Source organism: Camponotus floridanus, unplaced genomic scaffold (assembly GCF_003227725.1).
Source record: "Camponotus floridanus strain SB8 unplaced genomic scaffold, Cflo_v7.5 scaffold81, whole genome shotgun sequence".
Classification (NCBI taxonomy): domain Eukaryota; kingdom Metazoa; phylum Arthropoda; class Insecta; order Hymenoptera; family Formicidae; genus Camponotus; species Camponotus floridanus.
In genome coordinates, this window is record NW_020229851.1 from 103,237 (window position 1) to 126,093 (window position 22,857).

Sequence of the window (22,857 nt, forward strand, 5' to 3'; positions counted from 1 at the left end):
TATACAAATGAGCATTGCGTCGTTAATATAGTCTAATGGAAATAAACGCGGATTGTTTTGGTGAAACTATAACTTTAATTATTATAAATTAAAATTTTGCGATTTTATGACTTTACAGTTGACTATTTTTATTTCATTTGGTATAATAAAAGTTCATTCTTTTTTTTAATATTCATAAATTAAAGATTAATGTGAAGTGACTTGAGTTTTAACTTGGAATATCGCGGATTGGATTGTGTTCACTTCCTCGTAATTTTGCGGTCCGTTTAAAGAACCGTAAGTTATTTTAAATGCTAATTTCAAGATAAACGAATTCGAAAAAAGTGCAACGATGTCAGTATCAAGGAGCTAGCTAATCTTCACGATTTAACAAAAAGCAAACTCTTTGAAGATGCAACGAAAATAACAACGCAGATACGCAAGTTCGACAACGCGCAAGAAATGCTTCGTTTATCGCGGCAGAAATACATCCGATCGAAATCGATCTACATGTTGAAGACTGAGAATTGTCAATATAATCGCGTTGCCTCTATTGTAGCAGTTTTTGTCGGGGAGACATAAATCTTTTCTCTTTTGTTGAAAGATCCATCAAATTTTTAACCATTTTCATGGTCTACGGATCGCGCAGAGTCACGGAGTCAGCAACCACGGGAATTGCTTGGCTTCACAATATTACTGCTCAAGGTAATCCGTTTTTATCCGATTTTATTTATATATTTATAATAGTATCATTTATTTAATTATATAATTTTAATTTTTTTTAATGATCTACAATTAATATGATTTTCTTAAATGATTTTATTTTTAGAATTAAAATGCGGATAAATAAATAAATAAATAAATATATATATATATATATATATATATATATATTTTCACTTATCCACATTTTAATCGCGTTATAATATATATATATATATATATATATATATATATATATTTTTATAATGCGCTACAGAATATAAAGATATTAATATAATAAAGAGACTATATACATATTAAATTTCATTATATAAAAAAGCAATTTCTAGAATAGGTCATAGCAAATATGAAATAATATCATTTAATTTATATTTTTGTATCTCGTAAACTTAATGGAAAGTGGATAATTTTGGTACATATTTATTGATCTTGTGATATTTCGATATATGAGAAACAAATTTTATTTTTTTAGAATAAATAATGATAGAAATAAAAATGCTAAAATGATAAAAAAAAAACTTCCTAATTTACATGATTCATATTATCTAGGTAGTTATTATTATTTCGTTCCATCTTTAGCAATGATATAACAAGAGAATAATAACGAACAAGAGGTTATAGATCAAATATATAGATTATGAATCGCATTGCTTTGCTGAATTAATGATATCAATGTGCCAAGTAAATTTTTTATAACTTGCATTGTTTTTATATAATAATCATAAATTATATATAAAAATTACTATTTACATAATTTAACAAATTATGTAAAAAGAACTTATAATAAACTAATAATAAACTTATACTATATTAAATTATGATTTATCAAAATGCAAATTAATATTTTAATAATAATAAATTACAATAAATAACATTTAAAATAATAGGTTATAAATAATAAAAGGTAACAAATTTCTCAAAAAATACACTACTTTATAAAATTGACGATGATATAAATTACTACTTGCACCATCACTTTCTCGAGCTACAGACCGGTCAATTTCTTATCAGGTTGTGTTTTTTTATGATATCTTTAATCTCGGAGTGCGCCACATACTGGTCACGTAGATTAGACGATTGTTATAAAACTTCTTTACACGCGACATACGCAATTGATCGACTGTCCAATGCTTGCCCTACTCTCTCAGCCTATGTAACATTACGATCACCACGTAAAGCTTCACTTTCACCTCGCGGCCGTCAACCAGGGTGAAAACTATGAAATTTGACTTATTAGCATAAGAGAGAGCCCATACATAACATTCGTCCGCGTTTACATAACACATTCATTGTCATTCATAAGATATACGATAAATAAAAAGTAACTTGATTGCTTTGTGATTTTGAAATTTTAACATATTTTAACGTTATATTAAAAAAAATATTTATTATTATATTAAAAAAAAAAATTATATATATATATATATATATATATATATATATAATGTAATTAAATTTTAATTTACAGACGTGTGCACATTACATACATACACACACACTAATTCTCTATATATTTTTATATAAAAATTGTTAAAAAATTTCCAGTTTTCATATTATTTTTAGTGAAGTTTATTTTAATTTGACCATCAAGTTGTATTTTATATTAAGAATTAGAAAATTATAAAGAGAAAACTAGAAGCTTGTAACTAATGAAAAATTTAATTTAGATTTTAGATAATCTGAAAAATTTGAATGAAAATTTTTAAAAATCTGTAAAAATATCTTGTATATACCCAACATAATAATATCATCATATGAAAAAGGACAACTGTTAAATTGTAGGCGAGATGAGCAGCAGCGGTGGATTCGGCGTCGGCGTAGGCGTCGCCGGCGGACCAACCCTCGCAGCCGCTCAGCAGGGCCAAGGGGTGGCTGCCCTCCTAGTGATGCTTGCCGTTCTCTGCTTTATTTTTGCTTACTGCTGCTGGGGCGCTCCCTTCTGCCGGTCTCTATGTAGACGACATTGTTGTTGTCGTTTGGAGGACCCTGAACCAGATGCGCGGTTCAGCGGCAGCGATCAAGCGATGGTTGCAACGCCGACGATTATTCTCTTGCCGCATGGCAGAATGCTCGTTGTCGACGGTACAATCTTCACACAGTTCCAGGCCGATCCTACAGGTAAAATTAAAAATTTTATATTTCTTATTTCCAGCTAGATGAAAATTAATTAAAATAATAAAATTGGTCATAGTGTATGAAAATAAAAAATAAAAAAAAATAAATTTTTTTAGAGATTTCAAATAATATTTTTAATTCTCTCTATTTTAAAAGAATATACAGAATGTAACAAGTATATCGAAAAATAAAAAAAAAGTTGTAGTCTTTCATTATGAAGAAAGCACATATCAGAAAAGAATTTATTTATTGTTTTTTTAAAAAGAAACTGGCTGATCAAATATTATGGAAAGAAAAAATTATAGTATATATAATAGTATATATAATTCATGTATTCTTTGTAAAAATTTCGATAAATCTTTTAGAACAAATAAGAAAGATGTGGATTTGATATTTTTGATAGGTTTAGATTTAGTGGAATTAGGCGATAGTGTGTTGCGCGCTCAGAGAAATCCACGAAGCGTGAATCGTCACCAGTTACAAAGTAGTCAGGGTAGCATCCTCGAAATGGACGCCGAGACACCCAGTAAGGATAGTTTGGGCTCTGTAGGATGTTTTCCGCCTCCTACTTATGAGAGTATTTATGGTAAAGAGGAGAGCGATATGCCTCCCTCTTATTCTGACATTCTTTTACACAGGTACATAATTACTAGTAGTAGTAATATATGTGAATTAGAGAGCTATTAATTATTACTATTGAGTGCCAAATTTAATTCAATTTCCAGATTCGCTAATTTGCCGCACGAAATCGATATGCGCGGTTACTGTCGTGACAGTAAAGAGGAGATCGAAATGCAGAGCTTAGACAGTTGTCCACATATCATCGGTAATCCGCTGAACTCGGTACCTGGGTATCATCCTTACGCCACGGTGACGAGCCTATCCAGTTTACAAAGCTATCCACGACGGAATGTCTCACGCAATCCGTCCATCATCAGCAACCCGTTGGACAACTTTTATGTGGATAACGAGCTTGGCCTGTATCGGCTCAGTCGAGAAACGATGCCACGTGTCTCTAGTAATGATACAAATCTTGAGACTTTCCACGCATCCCATGACGAAGTGTCGTTCCGCGTTCCGCTCGATGAGAACGAAAACCACCGGCATGCCGGTCGTAATAATCATCAGGTCGTCGGTAATGAGCTGATGAATACGAGAAACCGTGCTCGCAGCGTCTCCAGGCTAAGCCAAGACAGTCGCAGGAGTTCACTGAACCGAGACGGAGATCAACATCAGGTCTTTGTCAGATTGCCCGACCCCGAGGAGGTCGAAACTGTTGCACGAGATAGATGTGTCGATGAAGATCAGCGATCACCTCGGATGTATCGGGAAGATCAAAGCGCCAGGAACTCATGCCTGGATCATTCACAATTGCAAGACGAAGTCAATCGTAATGTCGTTGACAACGATCCTAGATATTTTGCAAGGAACAGATTGGAAAATGAAGACAGAAGTCGGGACGAAGCCGAAGGAGTTCAATTTCCTGACGAAGAAGCTGGTAATTTTGGCGCACTCGCTGATATTCGTGAGAGCAGAGTGTAATTTAACTTTAAAATGTGCGTAATTCTTTTTCGAGTGATTGGTAAGAAGAACTTAGGCTCAGATTTCCTCGAATTTCAAGTGAGATTTTTAAGAGTACGTACATAGAAAATTTCTAATTCTTTTTAAAAGTTCGTTAACCTAAATATAAAGAAATATCTACACTAATATTATTTCATCTCCTTCAAGGACTTTCTTTGTAAGAAAAAAAAACATTTTGATTTGCAATTAGTATTAATATTTTTTTTTATTTCATGCAAAGAATCTTAACTTATACCCTTTATATCAATTTTAAATTTGATAAATGTTATACAATGTTTCACATTATAAATAAGAATAATCAAGTGATGAATGAAAGTTGCTGCAAAAATTCTTTTGACATATAGCATTATTAGCATATTGTTTAAATGCTGTTCATATAAACAAATTAAAATTCCGAGTTAAAAATTGGAAATGGAGTTGAGAGAAATTATAATTATAAATATCTCTCTCGCGGAAAATATTACTTATTGTGTGAAAAATATATATCACGATGTTAATAAAATGATATATATACATATATACATATATATGTGACAATATAAAAATTGTACGTGACACTACAAATCCGTTACACACATACACGTACATATACACATGTAACATATTTCTGGAAAACGATCATACCATATGAAACTGAACAACAAAATTTTTTTGAATATCGAAAAGAGCTTTTGCACAATGAGAAAAAGAATCGGAAAGAATGTGAAGATATTCCTTTGTATTGTTGCAATATGAAAACCTAAACCATGACAAATATCAGAATACTAAACAGTTATTATATTCTTACAAAATAAAATGTAAATAGAAAAGATTTTGATGAATATCATGCGATAAATTATATTAATTAAAGTCCTTAATAAAAAAAACAACTGCAAAAAATGAACATTAAGTGATTCTTAATATAAAGATATTTTCATATATTCAAAAATTATTTAAGTTTAAATGAACAACTCATAGTAAAATTAACTTAATCCGTCCAAGCTTTAATAAGTTTCTTAAACATCCATTACTGACAACAATTTGAGAAAAAATATTTGTTCTTTTCTTTAATATTATATATAAATTAAGTAGATGCTAATTATTAAATAATTGTAATATGTTTGTGTGTTTGTATTATTTATAGAATAACACATTCTTTTTTGAATAGCACTATTTATATGAGACGTACACCAAATAATTTTAGTATTTATGAAAAACGATGAAGCAAAAACTATAATAAAAGAAAAAAATAAAAATTTGCATTAAAAAAAAGGGAATGTATCATGCATGAATAGAAGTTTCAAAAAATAAAGAAGGAACTGAAGATATATAATCAGATACAGCAAAGTATCAAAATGTTATGTTATGTTAAATGGCATGTGTGCTCCAGAAAGTGAATGATAATAACAGTTGATTTTAGATACATTTCTTATGTACACATTATATATATATATATATATATATATATATATATATATATATATAAGATAATATAGAGAATTATATAAGTTGTACACAATTATCATTGTTGTCCTATTTTGCAAGGAAAAATCACCGACCGAATACTAAAAGAATAAAATCCTGTGTGAAGCATATATAATACTATGTGCCTTCCTAGTTTTTAGATTGCTAAATGGAGAATATATGTAGGCAATGGGATTTTGTTTCATAATAGTTATTATAACAAATTTTTTTCTTTTTTTTTTAAATTTAAACACATTAATAAAACAATAAAAAAGTTATTGCTTTGCAAAATAATCTTAATCTAATAGAAAAAATATCTTTGAATTCAAATAATATCAATAAATTGATAAGATATCAATAAATTGTTTCTCATAATGAAAATTATGTAAAACTTACATTGTACATACATATATTGTTATACCTAAACAAATATTTACTGAATCACAAAAAGATCACAAAATGAATTATAGAGAGGAAAGCAAGGTCAGCTTATAGCATACGAATGCACAAACTAATAAATTGATAAATTATAATTTTTAAAAATTCATATATTTACATATTTATCTAGAAAATATCAATGTTTCGAATTGAGTTCATAATGTACATAGTCAATATAATCAACATTTTATAAAATTAACTATAATTACCTGGAAAGATCATATGAAAAACATTTATTTTCAATCCATATCACTGTTCATGTCTTCAGGAGCTGAAGAATCCTCTTCTTCTACATCCTTCTTGTCCCAATCTTTTAACTTGGCTCCCATAACAAAATCATCTCGTAGGACACTCCATATTTTGTCATCCTTCAAAAAACCAATTTCTTTATAATTATATGTTAAATGTAAAAATATGTACCAATATCAATAAACACAATTATGGCCTTGATAAGAAGTTTATAAGTTTAATACATATTAAAAAAGATCAATAATATATTATACTATTATACACAAGTATATTAATATATTATAAAATTTTATATTTTGAATATATTTTAATATCACTTATATATTACAAAATGTAGTATATAAAAAAACTTTGCTTACTTTGTTTTTATTATTTGTCTGTTCTATAACTTTTTCAGATTGAACAGTATTATCTATCGATATGCTTTTACTGCCACCCATAAGAATGTCAAGAAAAGCATTTTTATCGATACTTTTGAGTACCTGCTCGCGTTTTCTTTCTAATGGTCCTGCTTGTGTTAATTTTTTGCTAATATCTGTTTGTTGCTGTTTTACTGCATTAAATAATTGTACAACTCCTCTGTAAAATATAATACAGAAAATTTACTGACAAACACACAAAAGCTAATAATAAAAAATTTGCAAGTATAATATGAATTACCTTGTGGCTATTTTCTGCAGCATTTTTTCACGTTCTTGATCTGTAATGGAAGGTTTTACTCGAATGCCAAGATTCTTTTCTTTTATCTTTGGCTTAGTGTGTACAGCATGCTCTCCTGTTTTGACACTAGCTTCTTCTATCTCCGTTACATTTTTACTACCATCAATTTCAAAAGAAATATCTTCCTTTTTCTCTTTTACTTTTACATCACACAATTTCTTTGCTTTAGCTAGTACTATTGTCTTTTTTCTCTTTGGCTTATTTGTTCTTAAAATTTTTTGCATAACATCCGCCCATCCTGTGTTTGATGTAGATTTAGCATCATGTAATGATTCTGTATCGCTTTCATTCATTTCTATTAAATTCATTTTCCAGGAAACCGTGAGCGAGAAGCATGCACGTGCATGGACAACAAATTATCTCTTGGAAAAGCAAAAATCAGTTTTAGCGCCACCTACTATCGAACTTCGCTATGAGCGAACTAAAATCGGTCACGTGACAAAGAGTGATCAATAGGAATACATTCGGAAATCCGTGAGATAGAGGAGCATTTAATTGACCAATCAGGATAAAGAGAGCAAAGAGTTTTTTGTCCTGATTGGTCAATTAAATGCTACTTTACCCTGCAAATAGAATTTTTAGAACGCGCCATATTGAAAATTATGAAACATACTGCACACATATACAATATACAGGGTGTCTTAGCTCGTACACCCCTTTTAAAATGAAAATAAATGGTTTTTATTAAAAATCGCAAACAATTTTTAAGTAAATCGGATACGCTCTATCAAATGATGATATTTTCAACTTTTGATTCCGACCGGAAATACGCCGTCCATTTATTTCATCACAGTTATTTTCAAAGTCAATTTTAAGATTGACAGAGGAGAAAAAACGTTTGAGACAAAAGTTCCTTATTTTTTCACGTACAATTCGAATCTGTAATAAAAAGTATCATGTTTCCCTAAAAAAATTCAACTTCCGATCCGGATGGCGTATTTCCGGTCGGAATCAAAAATTGAAAATATCATTATTTGATCGTACCCGATTTACTTAAAAATTGTTCGCGATTTTTGATAAAAGCCATTTATTTTCATTTTAAAACGGTCTGGAATACCTTGTATATATGTGTGTGTAATTTTTTCTATCAATTAATGTTATAATAAATGCATTTATAGTCTGCATCAAGTGAAATATATAAAATTGCGAAATCGCAATGTAGCCAAAAGATTCTTAGATGACTTTATATTTATTATCAAGTAGTGTTGACATAATAAAAGATTGACAGATGAGTTATCATGGAATATATAATCATTTTTATTTATTACACCGTTCTCTCGTTTTAGAAGACTTAATCGCGATGTCGTGCAAGAAATAATTATATTCTTTACTTAAAGCAAAAATATATTTTTATTCAAACTGTTCCCTTCGACATTTGCTCGGTGATAGAATGCGGAAAAACCCAAGTTGCAAGCTAGATATAATTAAATCTGATTTCATCGCACGCAGTTAATTTTTCGTCACGTTCAACGCATCTGTCAATTATTTAATTGCGCTGTGGATCCGGTTAAATTGAATAAATACACATTCCCGCTCATCTTACTTGATACGCAATAATATTCGCGAGTCAGCGCTAATATTATCAGGTCACCTTCCCTTGCTGTCTACAATAACTGCACGTCTACATGTAGTGCAGAGTGGTACTAAAAAGGAACAGATCCGCAGATTCGACGGTGCGAGACGTGTGAGTGAGTCAGTCTCCGTCAGTCGTGAACAGACGCAGATAGGGTCGGTTTGGCATAGTCGAGTAGTTGCGTGTATATGTCGCAATAATCAGTCTTATTAAGAGTCTTGGTCGTGAGCAATAGAACGCGCGACGACGCGCGTCCCACAAAATGGCAAGACAAAGTCGTGTGGGTTTCGCGCTCCTCTGTCTGGTGTGTTTTCTCATGCAGACGGTGCGAACGAATTCGTTCAACTATGACGATTCGGTACACGGAGTGCCAGTAACGTTATGGTTGAAAGCGTTGAGAGCCTTGAATAAACACTCGCCCACGCATCACCGGTACAGCAGAGGCGAGATGATAAGTGTGCAGGAATTGGTGAGTTACGCCCATATGATTTCGAGAGATTTTCGCGAAAGATTCGATATCGTATCGTGGTAGAATGGAAGAAATGGATGTGATACCTGAATCTGAGATTTCACCATGTTTTTGTTTTACTTTCGATGCTTTCAAGATAGTCATGTGTCAGATCATATGTCATGGAGACTTGTAAATATAGATGACGATTTAATTTTCTTTGTTTGGTGACGGTCTGCTGTAGAAAGGAGGAAGGACCTTGTTTGCAAATATGACGCATCGCAAAAGTTTATGTGCAAAATATAACGTCAATCTATGATTATTTTTATATTGCATTTTAATTTCAATCAAGTTGTTTATGTGATTTGTATTGATGTATTATAATCTTTTATATAATATATAAACATGAGATATTATCTGTAGACTATATAATTATATGCTTTTTCTTAAAAATAATTATTAGATAATATTTTATATAATGCCTCTTTCATGATTTCTTGCAGGATATGTATAATAAACTGATAATGATATCAAATCATTGTATAATTATAATGATTTTGTTTCCTAGAAATAATATTTTTTCTGAGAAAGATGTTGTTTCTAAAATTTTAAAAATAAAAAAATGTCATTTCTAATTTTGTGTCAAATTCTCAAAAAATTATTAGTGTAAATTTATTTAAATATTTATATAATATTATAATATTTACAAAAATATTATAGTCAGAGATAGGAGAGAGATATTCTAATATTAAAAATTAATATACTTTAATTTACTTTCTAAATTAGCATACATAATTTTCCTATATTATGAAAAAACAAAAGATAGTAAAAAGAAGTTTTGTTTTATTTAAGATTAAAATGTATAATTCTGTTATAAGTTCTTGCAAACTGTTTCATTTCGTTGAATTAACAAGTAGTTTTAAACAAAACTCCCAATGAACTTGGATAAGATAACATTTATTTTATTTTTACAGTTGACCAACGTCATGTATAAATGTAATCCTTTGTATATCTGTATATTAATTCATATCGCTATATATTTTTATACATTGAATGAGATAATGATGAACCAAGATAATGATATTCTGGGTTATCAGGCCAAGTTATACTACTCAGTTGAAGAAATATATGAAAGAGTATTACTACGCAGCAGATTATTAGCTTTACAAAATATATTTCATATTATAATGGCATAACAATTGTTACAATAGCCAGAATAATAATTAGCATTTATTATTCTAATCATATCTAATGATTAAATCTGGGATCTTATAAAATTAATTGATTATGGTAGTTTGCATTTTACTTATACAAATAATTATGTTATTTTTATTGTAGGAGGAGCCACCTTTTAAGCTATATAAGTTTACATTTTATATGAACCCAATATGTGGAATGGAATCTTGTCCCAGGGAGGCCTGTACAATCGATGTGAAACAAAAAGGCGATATAGTAGATGACGACAATATAGAAGCACTGAACGATTCTATTCAATGCATGTACTTTTATACAGCCGAAGCACAGAATGATACGTCGCAGGAACAGCAGAGTTATCAGGAGCAGGAAGATTCTCAGATCACTCAGGAGAACGTGACTGAACAACAGGCAAATAATAATCGAAGCATCGAATTGGATCATGAGATTCAAGAAACTGGAGACGAAAACATCAGACCATTTATTGCTATGCCTGCTTCCGGTAACAACTACTGTCCAGGCTGTCCATATGAGTTGAATCCGAATCTTCCGAGTCTTTTAGTCTTTGCCGAGCAAGCATTAAAATCGATAGACGAACAGACTGCGAATGATTACAAACACAAACTGATGAGCATCGTAAAGGTCACTCGCTCAGTACCAGTCTCTTCCAATATGATACAATATCAACTGTTGCTATTGATAGGCGAGTCGGAGTGTCTGAAGAATGCCCTGGAACAAGAGCAGGAATGTCCGTTGCGAGCGACCAATTCGATCAAGCTGTGCTCGGTTACATTTGAGCAACGACCGTGGCTACCGACATCTCTTAAGATCATCAGGAATAATTGTACGGACGCGGAAAATCCTCACTCCAACACTAGCGATCAATCTCAACAGCCGGAGAGTCAGCCTCTAGTTACGGTCAAATATAATGAAAGACAATCATCCCATACTGAGGTAGCTGACGCCTACGAAGGCTTGAAAAATATGCTCGACAATTACACCCACACATCATCGACGCCCTCGAAACAATCCGAGGAAGCTATTGTGACTGAATCTATGAACGTAAAAATAGTGCTGAACAGAAGCCAGGATGACGAGAAAATTGTGAGTTTTACAGACAAAGCAAGGGAATTCGGAGAATTTTTAGAGCATTTTGATTTGCCCCTTAAAATGGAAGATGCTGTAGCCGATATGCGCGAAGCTGTTAAGGAGGAGAAGTTTCAGCGAAAAAAGATTTCTGTAGAAGATTTAAATGTCGAGAAGATTAATGGTGAAACGGATGTCGTTAATAGAAGGAAACGATCAACGACAGAAAGAACGTTGGTCGGTGGAACCATAACGACGTCTGTAAATGATCCAGAAGTTCAGCTTTATGCCAATAAAGCGCTGCGCAAAGTTTCCGAGGAATCGGACGGGCCGAATGAGCCATTTATAGTGGAAATCATCGAGGCAAGCGTTCAGGTAGTCGCCGGTAAGCTTTATAAAATAAAAGCCAAATTAGGCACAAGTGATTGCCCGAAGGGCACCAAAACCAACTGCCAATTGCAGGCTGGAAGCGAAGTGAAAGAATGTCTAATAACGGTATGGTCACGACCGTGGATCGATCACGGTTCACCTGAAATAACAATCACATGTCCTCCATCGCCGACAAACAGAAAGAAGCGATCTCTGCGTGGCGCTTATTACAACCAAAAGATGCTGCAGATCGCTGAGGATGTGAGGAGCGAGCAGTTATTTAATAACTTCGTAGTAACCTACAATCGAACGTATTCCACACCGGAGGAGAGAAATCTACGATTGAGAATATTCCGCGAGAATCTTGGTATTATACAATTATTACGTAAAACCGAGCGAGGAACTGCTCATTACGACGTCAACATGTTCGCAGACATGTCACCTGAAGAATTTCGATCGCGTTATCTTGGCCTGCGACCGGATCTGCGATCAGAGAATGATATTCCTCTACGTGAAGCCGAGATCCCAGACGTCGAGTTACCACCTAAATTCGATTGGCGAGAGAAAAGCGTTGTGACTCCGGTGAAAGATCAGGGCATGTGTGGCTCCTGTTGGGCCTTTTCGGTCACGGGCAACATCGAAGGCCAGTACGCGATCAAGCACGGCCGATTGTTATCTCTATCCGAGCAGGAACTCGTTGACTGCGACGATTTAGACGAAGGCTGCAATGGTGGTCTACCGGATAATGCATATAGGGCCATCGAGAAACTAGGTGGTCTCGAATTGGAGTCGGACTATCCGTATGAGGCAGAGAACGAAAAGTGTCATTTTAAGAAAAATTTAGCCAAGGTACAACTGGCTTCTGCTGTCAACATAACGTCGAACGAGACGCAAATGGCGCAATGGCTAGTGCAAAACGGTCCAATCTCTATTGGTATTAATGCAAATGCCATGCAGTTTTACGTCGGTGGTGTATCGCATCCGTTTAAATTCCTCTGCAATCCCAAGAATTTGGACCATGGCGTACTCATCGTAGGATATGGTACAAGCGGTACATATCCTTTTCTCAATATAATCTTAACAAACTGCTGAATTGTTAAAAAAAACTTTTAAATGTTTTTTTTTAAATAAAAATCTAGAAAAATATTAAAATTAATTATTAATTATTATTATTATTATTTAATATTTAAATTAATTATTATTATTATTTTTAATTATTATAGTTTATGATAATTTAATAGAATTTTGTTTTTTTATCTATTTTGTTAATATTAAAAAATACAATAATATAATAATTATTCCAATAATATATATATAAAGTAAAATTTCACTAAAAATCAATATTCTTTTTATATCTTTTTAATTTATTTTGTCGAATATTCACTAAAATAATGTTAAAATCAATGAATGTCACAATACTAAATTTAATATTCTTTCAGATTATCCACTTTTCCATAAAAAGCTGCCATATTGGACTATCAAAAATAGCTGGGGAAAACGTTGGGGCGAACAAGGATACTACAGAGTTTATCGCGGAGATGGCACTTGTGGACTTAATACGATGGCCACAAGCGCTGTGGTCGTTTAATACTGAAATTACATGAATAAGTTTCATGACAATTAACTTATATATATATTCGTTATAAACGAAGTTATACATTAGACATATATATATATATATATATATCTTTTTTTACTAACTTTGAATATCGATTTTAGATTCATTCACCTGCCAAATATTTAATAAGTGCAACTTAATTTTATTTTAACAGTATGTATTATAGTATCCATTAAATAAGATTCAGTTCAATTTTTCAAGTATTTGGCAAGCGTATGAATCATCTAGAGCCATTTAATTATATATACACAAGAGTTTAATCAAAGCAAAATTTAATTTTTTGCATATTTATACTGAAAAGGAAACGATTAGTCGTTGACGACAATCCTATTTGTTGAAATATTTGAGACTATATAGTAATTTGCTAATATTCCAAATCTTTTGCAAAACAGATAATATATAAGATAATATATAATTAAGATATGTTATCATGTAATAATGTTGAAGAGTTAGAACAATTGAAAATATTAAATGTTAAATAGAACTTTGTTAAGTACATTTTAAAAGATAAAAATTAAGACAGTCTAACATCGATATATTTATGCATTTTGCAATTTGTAAGTTTAAAAACAGTTTGTTCAGCTGTTTTTTTAGAATTTTATAACGAAGTTCTAGCTTTGCATAAATTCTGGATAATCATTTTTTTATATAATTTGTTAATTCAGTTAAAGAGTAAAATAGAAAAAAAATTATTTATAAGAAAGTATCAATGAAATAAGAAAACAAGTAGTTGATCTTTATTGAATGCAATATAAAAAAAGGCAACTATATGAAACTATGTCAATTTAATATATCTGAAATGTTTAATATATTCGAGTAAATATATTCAAAACCAAAATTGGTGTTATTAAATTTTCAATAATATATGTATGTGAGTGTGTGTGTGTGAAAATGATGGTATGATGTTAAATTTGAAATTAATTTATAAAATTTTCTTAATTTGTACAAAGCTTCTTTATATTGAAACGTAAAATTTATGTAAAAAATAAATTATTTAATTCCATTGAATTGATTTTCAAAATTTCGAATACACAGATATACATTATTGAATAAGAAATCAAAACATATTTATAAATAATTGTGAAATTTTAAAATTGTGAAATTATGTCTGCATATTATTATTAATGGAAACTCATTCATTTATAGAACTAAATTATAATTGTGATTTAACTAACAATTATCAAATATTACCAAGATATAATTGATATACTTTATATATGCATTATAAGTAACAAAATTTTTATTTGTTGAAAAATCATTGAAAGTAATTTATTATGAAGAATATATTTTTCATAATAAATTACTTTCAATATCCTGTATTCATTAACAAAACTCGATAATACGACTTTGATAATAGGAATAAGTAGCAAAGTAATATCAAAATTTTGTAAAAATAGGAAAGATTAAGATAGCGAAAAAATAGGAAAGATTAAGATCTGTAACAATTATGGCATTTTCGCAAAAAGTAACAAAATCAATGTTTTGTAGAAATTTGATTCACTATCATTTATAGTATAGCCAATATGTTGCAATACATTGTAAGATATTAAACTTTGTGTATATTATGCAACAATTATTACAGGATTATAATTTATTAGGAGTCGAACATAATCTATTAAATTCATCTTCACATTCAGTAATCAGCACTGTGAAACTGTAATGTTCTAAAGTAAACACATATATATATCCTAAAATCTGTACATACCAGTAGCAGTTCTACTCTTGTCTTTTCAGTCAAAACTTAATTCTTTTTATATTAGACAATTCTTTTTTTATTAAATTATATTTTCCCGTAATATGACATGTATTTTAATTCTTCGTTTATAATTTAAATTAATGTAAAAACTAAAACAGTTATTAAACTTCAGTAATTATAATTTGAAGTATAAAAGATACAAATAACACACCAGGAGTAAAATTCTGCTAACAGGTGTACAGTTTATTCAATATACATGATAGATATTCATGCAATACGTCAAATATTGATACAGAAAGAGATTGAAATACAAGTTTTCGTTATGTTAGGATGCCGAGGTATTTTTAAATGTAATTAATAATTTTTCTGATGATTTCTAAATATCGCAAAAATAAAATACTAAAGAATGTACAGACACATAGTTAACAATAAGTTTCAAAAGTCTTAAGGGATTATACAGTACATATTAATAATAATTGTAAGATCCCCACTGATTGTAAGGTCCATAAGCTTGTGGCCCGCCTTGACCGTACTGCCAATTTTGATAATTAGCATAATTAGGATCCGATGGAGGTGGGTACTGTTGGTAACCTTGCTGATAACCACCTTGACCACTATATTGTCCACCTTGAAATTGTTGTTGTGACTGATAGGGCCCGCTCGGACTGCTGCTGTATTGGTACGAAGATTGTGAACCCACGGACGGAGAAGGTGGCACATTTGACTGATCGGTTTTTACTTTCTTTGGAGGCGAAGAATCGCTATAACACAAACATTAGATCATTCTTTATTAAAAACGTAATTTTAATATACTTTTAAATTTTGCAAATATAAATAAATAAATAAATATATATATATATATATATATATATATATATATATATATATTTTTAATCAAGGAATTTTAATTAAATAGGAATAATATATTAATTATATTTATAATAGTAATATTTATGTTTCAGATGAATCACTTTATTATATTATTTGATAAAAGTTGCCTAAAATTAATTTATAAGATAATATTTTTATTTTAACAAATACACTTACGTTTTATTGTCGTCACCTTTCGTCTTCTTTCTTTCTTTCGCTTGTTTGATGCATTTCTGAAATTGTTCATGAGCTTTCAACACTTGCCGAATATCGGGACTAAAATCCTCTAGAAATTCAACTTTACGTTGTGCGAAAAGTACTCTTTGTTCGAGATCCGCGTGTTCTCTTTCTATAAACATGTCCATGTAACCTACTATTTCTAAGGTATCGACTGGCGTTCGCTGCATTGCCAAATCTATTAACTGCAGGTACAGTCTAGGATTATCTTTGTCTTTATCTGTGGCCTATAAATAATACGACAGTAATATATTAATCACTAATGCAGACCTCTGTCGGTATATATGTAGATAATAGATAGAAAAAGTAATTTTATACTTAAACGTACCTTCATTAATACTTTAATCGCCTTGTCAACATCATTCTTAACTTTACATAGAAATCGCGCGTATTTCACGGCAATATTATTAGCGATTGTCCGATTCTTACTATTGCTAATGTAATTCTCATATAATGTACACGCTTTCTCCAAATCTGCGCGACGACGTTCCAAGTTTATTCGTCGATACGCCACTTGTAGCATATTTGGTAATGCATTGTCAATATTCTCTAATATAGCGGCAGCTTTTTCGAAGTTATCCTGACCTTCTTCAAAGATCGCCCACTGCAAATGCAAATTCGGTTTCTTGGGATGATGCACCATACACGCTCTCGAATATACGTCTCGAATTTTTTCTGTATTATCACCTTTCAATGATTCCAAGTAGCGCACAAACTGTACAAAGAAAAAAACAATATATATATATATATTTTTTTTTTTTCTTATAATATTACAGTTATATAACCGATACACATACACACATACATACAATGATATTATTTACTTACTCGCATCCAAAACTCGTCGTAAAGTGCACAAGCTATAAGACATCTCTCGAATAAAATAATTATTCGATTTTGATCCTTTTGTTCAATTTCGAAATCGAGATATTCCTTCCAGTTTTTCAACTGGCATCGTTCTAATGGTTTTACATGGAAATATGGTCTCTTTATCTGTTAATCATACAAACCATGCGATTTTAAATCATATACATTTTATAAATTAATTCCAATTTTACTTGTTCAATGCGATATCAATTTATTTGAATTTTTTTAAATTTGGAATATATTTTTTTTTTACTTACTATGCAAAACTTTGTAAAAGATTGACTTTTGTATTACAATGGATCCACATTTACTGCGTGAATAGGTAATTCTAGAACTTCAGTGAGAGGGATTGAAATGAGTTTTATTCATTTACAGCAATGTGAAACACATCAGTGCAATAACATTGAAAAGCCTAATTTTATTTATTATATCTATTACTTTTACTTTTTATGAATATGTATAATTGCAATTGAATATGTGATACGCACCCCTTCCTCATAGGACCATCTTGCTGCCACTGCATTCACGTTCGCCTTGTGCATTTTGCGTCTGCTGCTAATGATCTTCTCACGGATGGCTCGTGTTTCTTCGTCGGTAGGCGGTACTTCGTGGGGCGGCGGCTCCTCACCGGGTGGTGCATCATCAGCAGCGGATGTTGCGGTAGTGTCATCCGACTTGAGAAGAGCCTTCACTTCAGCACGCAGTGCAAGGAAATCGTCAACACTTAAGATACGATTCGGCAAATTGGACGATACGAATTCCTGGAATGCCTCGAAATGGGAGATGTAGCCAAGGGTCGGTGTCGACAGTAAACGATCATACAGTGCTGTTACTCTGCTCAAACGTTTCCCTTCCAATTCCCATTTTATATAGCTCTCCCAAAGACGATCAGATCTGTTTTACATAAAAATATTACGTTACTCGATTATTTCCTGCTAACCATTTATTAAAATTCTGTTCACTTGTTACAATTAATTAAAATAATAGAATGATAATTTAACTATTTTTGATAAAATCATATTGATTAATAAAAATAAATATTTAATTTAAATTTAATATTTATATTTAAATTATATTTTTAAATGCAAGTTTAGAAGAAATTTGTAAGCTTATTACCTGAATTCAAGCCCACAAGCTTGTATAGCTCTCTCATACTGCTCCCGAAGCTTTTCTTCATCCTTTTCATAGACGGTTTTACAGTGGTTGATGTAATGGAGCCATAGGTCGACACTTAGCGAAATAGCTTTCAAACCTTGATCGAATACCTGTGGTAATGGATTATCGGATCGTATTTTAGAACAGCTTACAACTGGGTTGGACTTATCGGCGGGTAAATCTTATACCTATTTTGCTTTTAGCTTTCGTTAAGCATTATGGTTTTTTTCTTTTTAGCAACGTGTACTCACATATCGTACGCGTACTGTAAATAAAAAGATTTAATTAACACAGAGATTTCAGAGCATTGTGCATTCACCTTAAAAGTCAGGGGGTGTTCCGATCTGGGCGCCACTGTGTCTTCCGCCACATTCTCTTGTTTCCTCTCTGGCACGTGCACGTGTCCTAAGTCTTTGTCTCTGACTTTGATTTAACCCCCAACCCGACATATCTTACTTACATAAAGTAAGAATAGCGCATATATCTTATGCTTAAGTTTTACAATACTTTCTGTAGTAAGCTATGTGTACAAATGCTTACAGTAAATATAACACAATATTTCTTTTTTTTAATCAAGAGACGCTTCGCAAAATAAATTGGAAACAACTAGCTCATCATCTCGCTCGACATATGTATCATAATTGATATATATCGGTAAGATAGTAAAATATGTAATATAGCATTTTTTTGTAAGTATCGCAGAATAATAAGTAAATAAATAACTATATGATAAACGAAGAGAGTTGAATAGGTGCCGCAAGACGTGCTATGCTGTTGGAAGGGAAAACCATATTTATGTGCGTGCACACTGCCCACGCGTCTTCCTAACTCGAGCTATTTTCATTATAGATTAATATTATAATGATATCATATGTGTGAGAAATAACCTAATGAATGTAATATATAATTGTACTCACCATTTGGACATTTTCGGGGTTGCCCTTCTTCTTCTCGTAATCGGCAAACTTTCTCCAGTAACCATAGCAATATGGGTAACGCTCCAAAAATTTAGTATAAGCTTCGCGCGCAGCCTCTGCATCATTCTGCCATAAAAAAAATTATTTAAATAGTAGTTCTTCTAATAAATTTATATATCATGATGATATCTTATTTTTGTGATTACACTTGTACTACTTTCTAATAGAAATCGAATATTAAGAGTAATTGACATAAAAACTGAATTTTTTAATAAAGTAAAATTTCCATACGAGTTTTTATTTACCTCTTGATCAACATATTGTAAAAGATATGTCCATCCTGTGAAGTCAGACGGATCTTCATTAACGGCTTTCCAATACTTTTCTAGTTCGGGCAGTGTTTTCTTTTTCGGCGATGCTGGTTTGATTTCTTGTTTATCTCCTGCATCTGCTTCATTCGATAAAGCAACCTTCTTTGCAGGTGCCTCATCATTATTTTCAGATGTTGGGGAACTTGGATCATATTCTCCTTCTGCGTTCAATTTACGTTTAGCTAAAAGAATACAAGAAATGCGTAATCCTCAATAAACATCAATTTTAAACTATAAAAATTTATGAAATCATAGAAATAATACTCACTTCCGCTTTCTGTTTTGATTTTCTTTTCAGGCGTTTTGTTCAATTTTGTCCCTCCTTTTTTCTTTTTATCGCTGTCCGGTGGTAATTCGTCTTCGGATACAGATTCGGTTTCACCCAAGTCTGCTGGGGCAGCAACTGGCAATTCTTCATCAGAAACTGCTTCGGTTTCAGGCTCCTGTGCATTTATTATAAAATGTAAGAAAAAAGTTAATTATATATATCTATATTTGAAATGTATAATATAAATTTTACCTTTGCTGTGGATTCATTTGGTAACTCATCCTCTGATACTGCTTCCATATCAGGTTCTGTTTTCTTTGCATCATCGTCTGCATCATCCTCAATAGCTTCAGTTATTTCTATGCGTGGAAGAGAATCACTTTGCGATATTTCCATATCAGGTTCTACCTTGTTCATAACAGTATCTACATCTTCTGATATTTCTTGTTTTGAATCCTCAACTTCCATAACTTGAATTCTAGCAGTATCTGTGAATACCTCTGAATCTACCTCTTCTGTCTCTAGGATTGTCATTGTATTGCCGTTAATGGCTTCTTTAACTTCATTGATAGCTTTTTGAAAATCAAATAGTACACGTTGTTGATTTGAATCATTATTACCGATGTCTTCACTCTCCATTTCAATGTCTTCAGTCAGCATTTCCACTTTGTCCATACTACTATCCTCTATAATTATGCCCTCTGATCTTATGTTAGAATGATCCTGCGTGACAAATCAATAATTTTAGTATTTACTTATAATATTTAAAAATATTATATTACTATATTGTATTACGCTATCAATTTATACACACACACACATATATATATATATGTATAAATTAATAGCGTAATAAAAGACGTATATAAAAGATAAAAGTTGCTCATTCTTCAAATAAAAAATTAACAAAAATGAGGGAAAATAAAATCTCAATCTTGCAATTGAACAAAAATTTTGTATATTATGTACCATGTCTTCTACATCTTGCTCAATCTCTTCGCTTTGACCTATGTTCATCTCATGTATATTAGTGTCTTCGGAATCTTCCAATTCCAAGTGCAGCATGGGTGTATCTTCTTCGCTACGTTGTTCAACCATAATATCCGATAACCGTTGAACTCCATTCTCAGACATATTTTCTATTATGCTTTCTTCCATAACAGGTACTTCTTCCTGCAATTACAAGCAAATTAAGATTAAGATTGCATTAAAAATCTCTTTTGACCAATTTGACTCACAAATGTCTTTTTTTCCTCGATATAATAATAACTTTAAATATAACTAATAAAAGAAAAGAAAACAAAGTCGAACTAGCGTGTTAGGTTAGTTTAGCTTAGTTCAGTTAATAAGAAAACTTAAGTAAACAAGTATTAACGCTAATCGATGCTGGTGCAACCGGTTGCGAGAATTTGCGAGGTTTTTACCTCAGGCTCCTCGATCTCGTGAATCTTTCTGGGAGAGCGCGTTGCTCTCGCGAGTAGCTTCTTCACAGGCGATTTTTTAGCCACCACTGTCGTCTTCCGAGCTCGACCAGACCTCGTGCGTCTCACTGAAAATGTAAACGAAATATATTTGTATCGCTCTACACACAAGACGCTACTTCGAAATGGCGGTCTCGTGGGCTGGGCATTCACGCCGAGCGCACGTCTTTGCGTACGAACGATTGCCTCGGCAACGGCCTGGCAATCGATCGGACTGATCGACGGGATTCCTTTCTTACCTGGTTCGACCAGCGCGAGTTCGGCTTCGTCTCCGCTTGCAGAGGACATGTCTTATGCTCTTGATGCAGCCTCCGGAATGTAAAGCGTAGAACTCTTGTCGCTAATTGTTAACAGAAAATGGCGGCGCGATAGTCTGAACCAGGCTCGCCAACAAACGTGTAGTTTCGGCAAAATCGGCGCAATTACAAGCGTGGTTGTTTTGTTCTTTTTCAAAAATTTTAGGCGTTAGAACGTAATCTGCTTTACCAATAATCGTACAGCGATTATTGACAGTTGGTACCGATTGGAGGTATTGTGTAAGGATAATCCTATGCCTGAATAATTTGAAAAATCCATTGTACATTAACACTCTTTCAGAAAATATAGTTAGTAAAATAAGTACAGTTAAAAATAGAAATGCGCACAGAAAGAAAATTATTACGTCTCTCTCTCTCTCTCTTTCTCTGTGTAAAATGTTAAAATAATAATTTAATATAAATAAATTAAATAAAATATTAATACAAATTAAATATAAATCATATATAAATATACATAATAATATGTAAGTACAAATATAATACATATAATAATATAAATACAAATATAAATAATTTAATATTAATATCAATAATAATTTATTATATAAAAATATTAATTTTCTCTCTTTCAACATTACTATTTATTTACTTATATGTGTGTACGTTTTTTTCTTCTCATCATTTTTTATTTATTTATTTAACTCCTCCATACAGTGCAAACCAGTGTTGTTACATGCAGCAATATTGCAACAATATTGCAATGTTGCTGCAATATTGCTGCAATGTAATAACAATAGTCTGTGCTGTATGAGTCGAGGAATCAGTTTTTTGAAGTGAAAAACTAAAAATTATATTCTAGAATCTGACTTTGGAAAAGCGCAGTAAAACAGTCAAATCAAGGTTCAAGTAATTAATGAAAGGCTCCGTGATATATTAGTTCTTTAATAAATATAAAAGGTTACAGAGAGATATACAAATAGATATAAGATTTACAAGGTTGAAAGCTAAAAATAAATTAAGACCACATACCCATGAATTAGTAATTTTATGATTTATTATATATAAGAAATCAACAAAAATATATTTATAGAATTCTGTACATTAACTTGCACAAACTTGAAACAAATGATATCGATTAATATTATCTTACTCATTCATGTAAATTAATTTTTTATTTCGCATATAAAATTCTAATAGCTATT

The 22,857-nt window shown here is 31.5% G+C and overlaps 3 protein-coding genes across 3 annotated transcripts; 1 reads left to right on the forward strand and 2 right to left on the reverse strand.

Annotated features, from left to right (window-relative positions):
• Window positions 1-183: 183 nt before the first annotated feature.
• LOC105253881 lies at window positions 184-13,520 on the forward strand. The gene is made up of 7 exons (XM_020028290.2): window positions 184-684; window positions 2,485-2,820; window positions 3,221-3,455; window positions 3,543-4,356; window positions 9,057-9,290; window positions 10,608-12,969; window positions 13,358-13,520. The coding sequence occupies exons 1-7, from the start codon at window positions 609-611 to the stop codon at window positions 13,504-13,506; spliced, it is 4,206 nt and encodes a 1,401-aa protein (XP_019883849.2). The 5' UTR covers window positions 184-608; the 3' UTR covers window positions 13,507-13,520.
• LOC105253873 (RRP15-like protein) lies at window positions 2,629-7,616 on the reverse strand. The gene is made up of 4 exons (XM_011262208.3): window positions 7,189-7,616; window positions 6,888-7,107; window positions 6,489-6,647; window positions 2,629-2,814 (listed from the first exon to the last, which is right to left on the reverse strand). Exons 1-3 carry the CDS (start codon window positions 7,554-7,556, stop codon window positions 6,519-6,521), a joined length of 717 nt encoding a protein of 238 aa, XP_011260510.1. The 5' UTR covers window positions 7,557-7,616; the 3' UTR covers window positions 2,629-2,814; window positions 6,489-6,518.
• A 1,929-nt stretch (window positions 13,521-15,449) lies between the features above and the next one.
• Window positions 15,450-21,808, reverse strand: LOC105253872 (pre-mRNA-processing factor 39). Its single transcript, XM_011262207.3, has 13 exons — window positions 21,638-21,808; window positions 21,342-21,466; window positions 20,887-21,090; window positions 20,170-20,640; window positions 19,918-20,092; window positions 19,584-19,831; window positions 19,279-19,404; window positions 18,323-18,471; window positions 17,695-18,100; window positions 17,168-17,332; window positions 16,668-17,054; window positions 16,280-16,566; window positions 15,450-15,993 (listed from the first exon to the last, which is right to left on the reverse strand). Exons 1-13 carry the CDS (start codon window positions 21,684-21,686, stop codon window positions 15,699-15,701), a joined length of 3,087 nt encoding a protein of 1,028 aa, XP_011260509.1. The 5' UTR covers window positions 21,687-21,808; the 3' UTR covers window positions 15,450-15,698.
• Window positions 21,809-22,857: the final 1,049 nt, after the last annotated feature.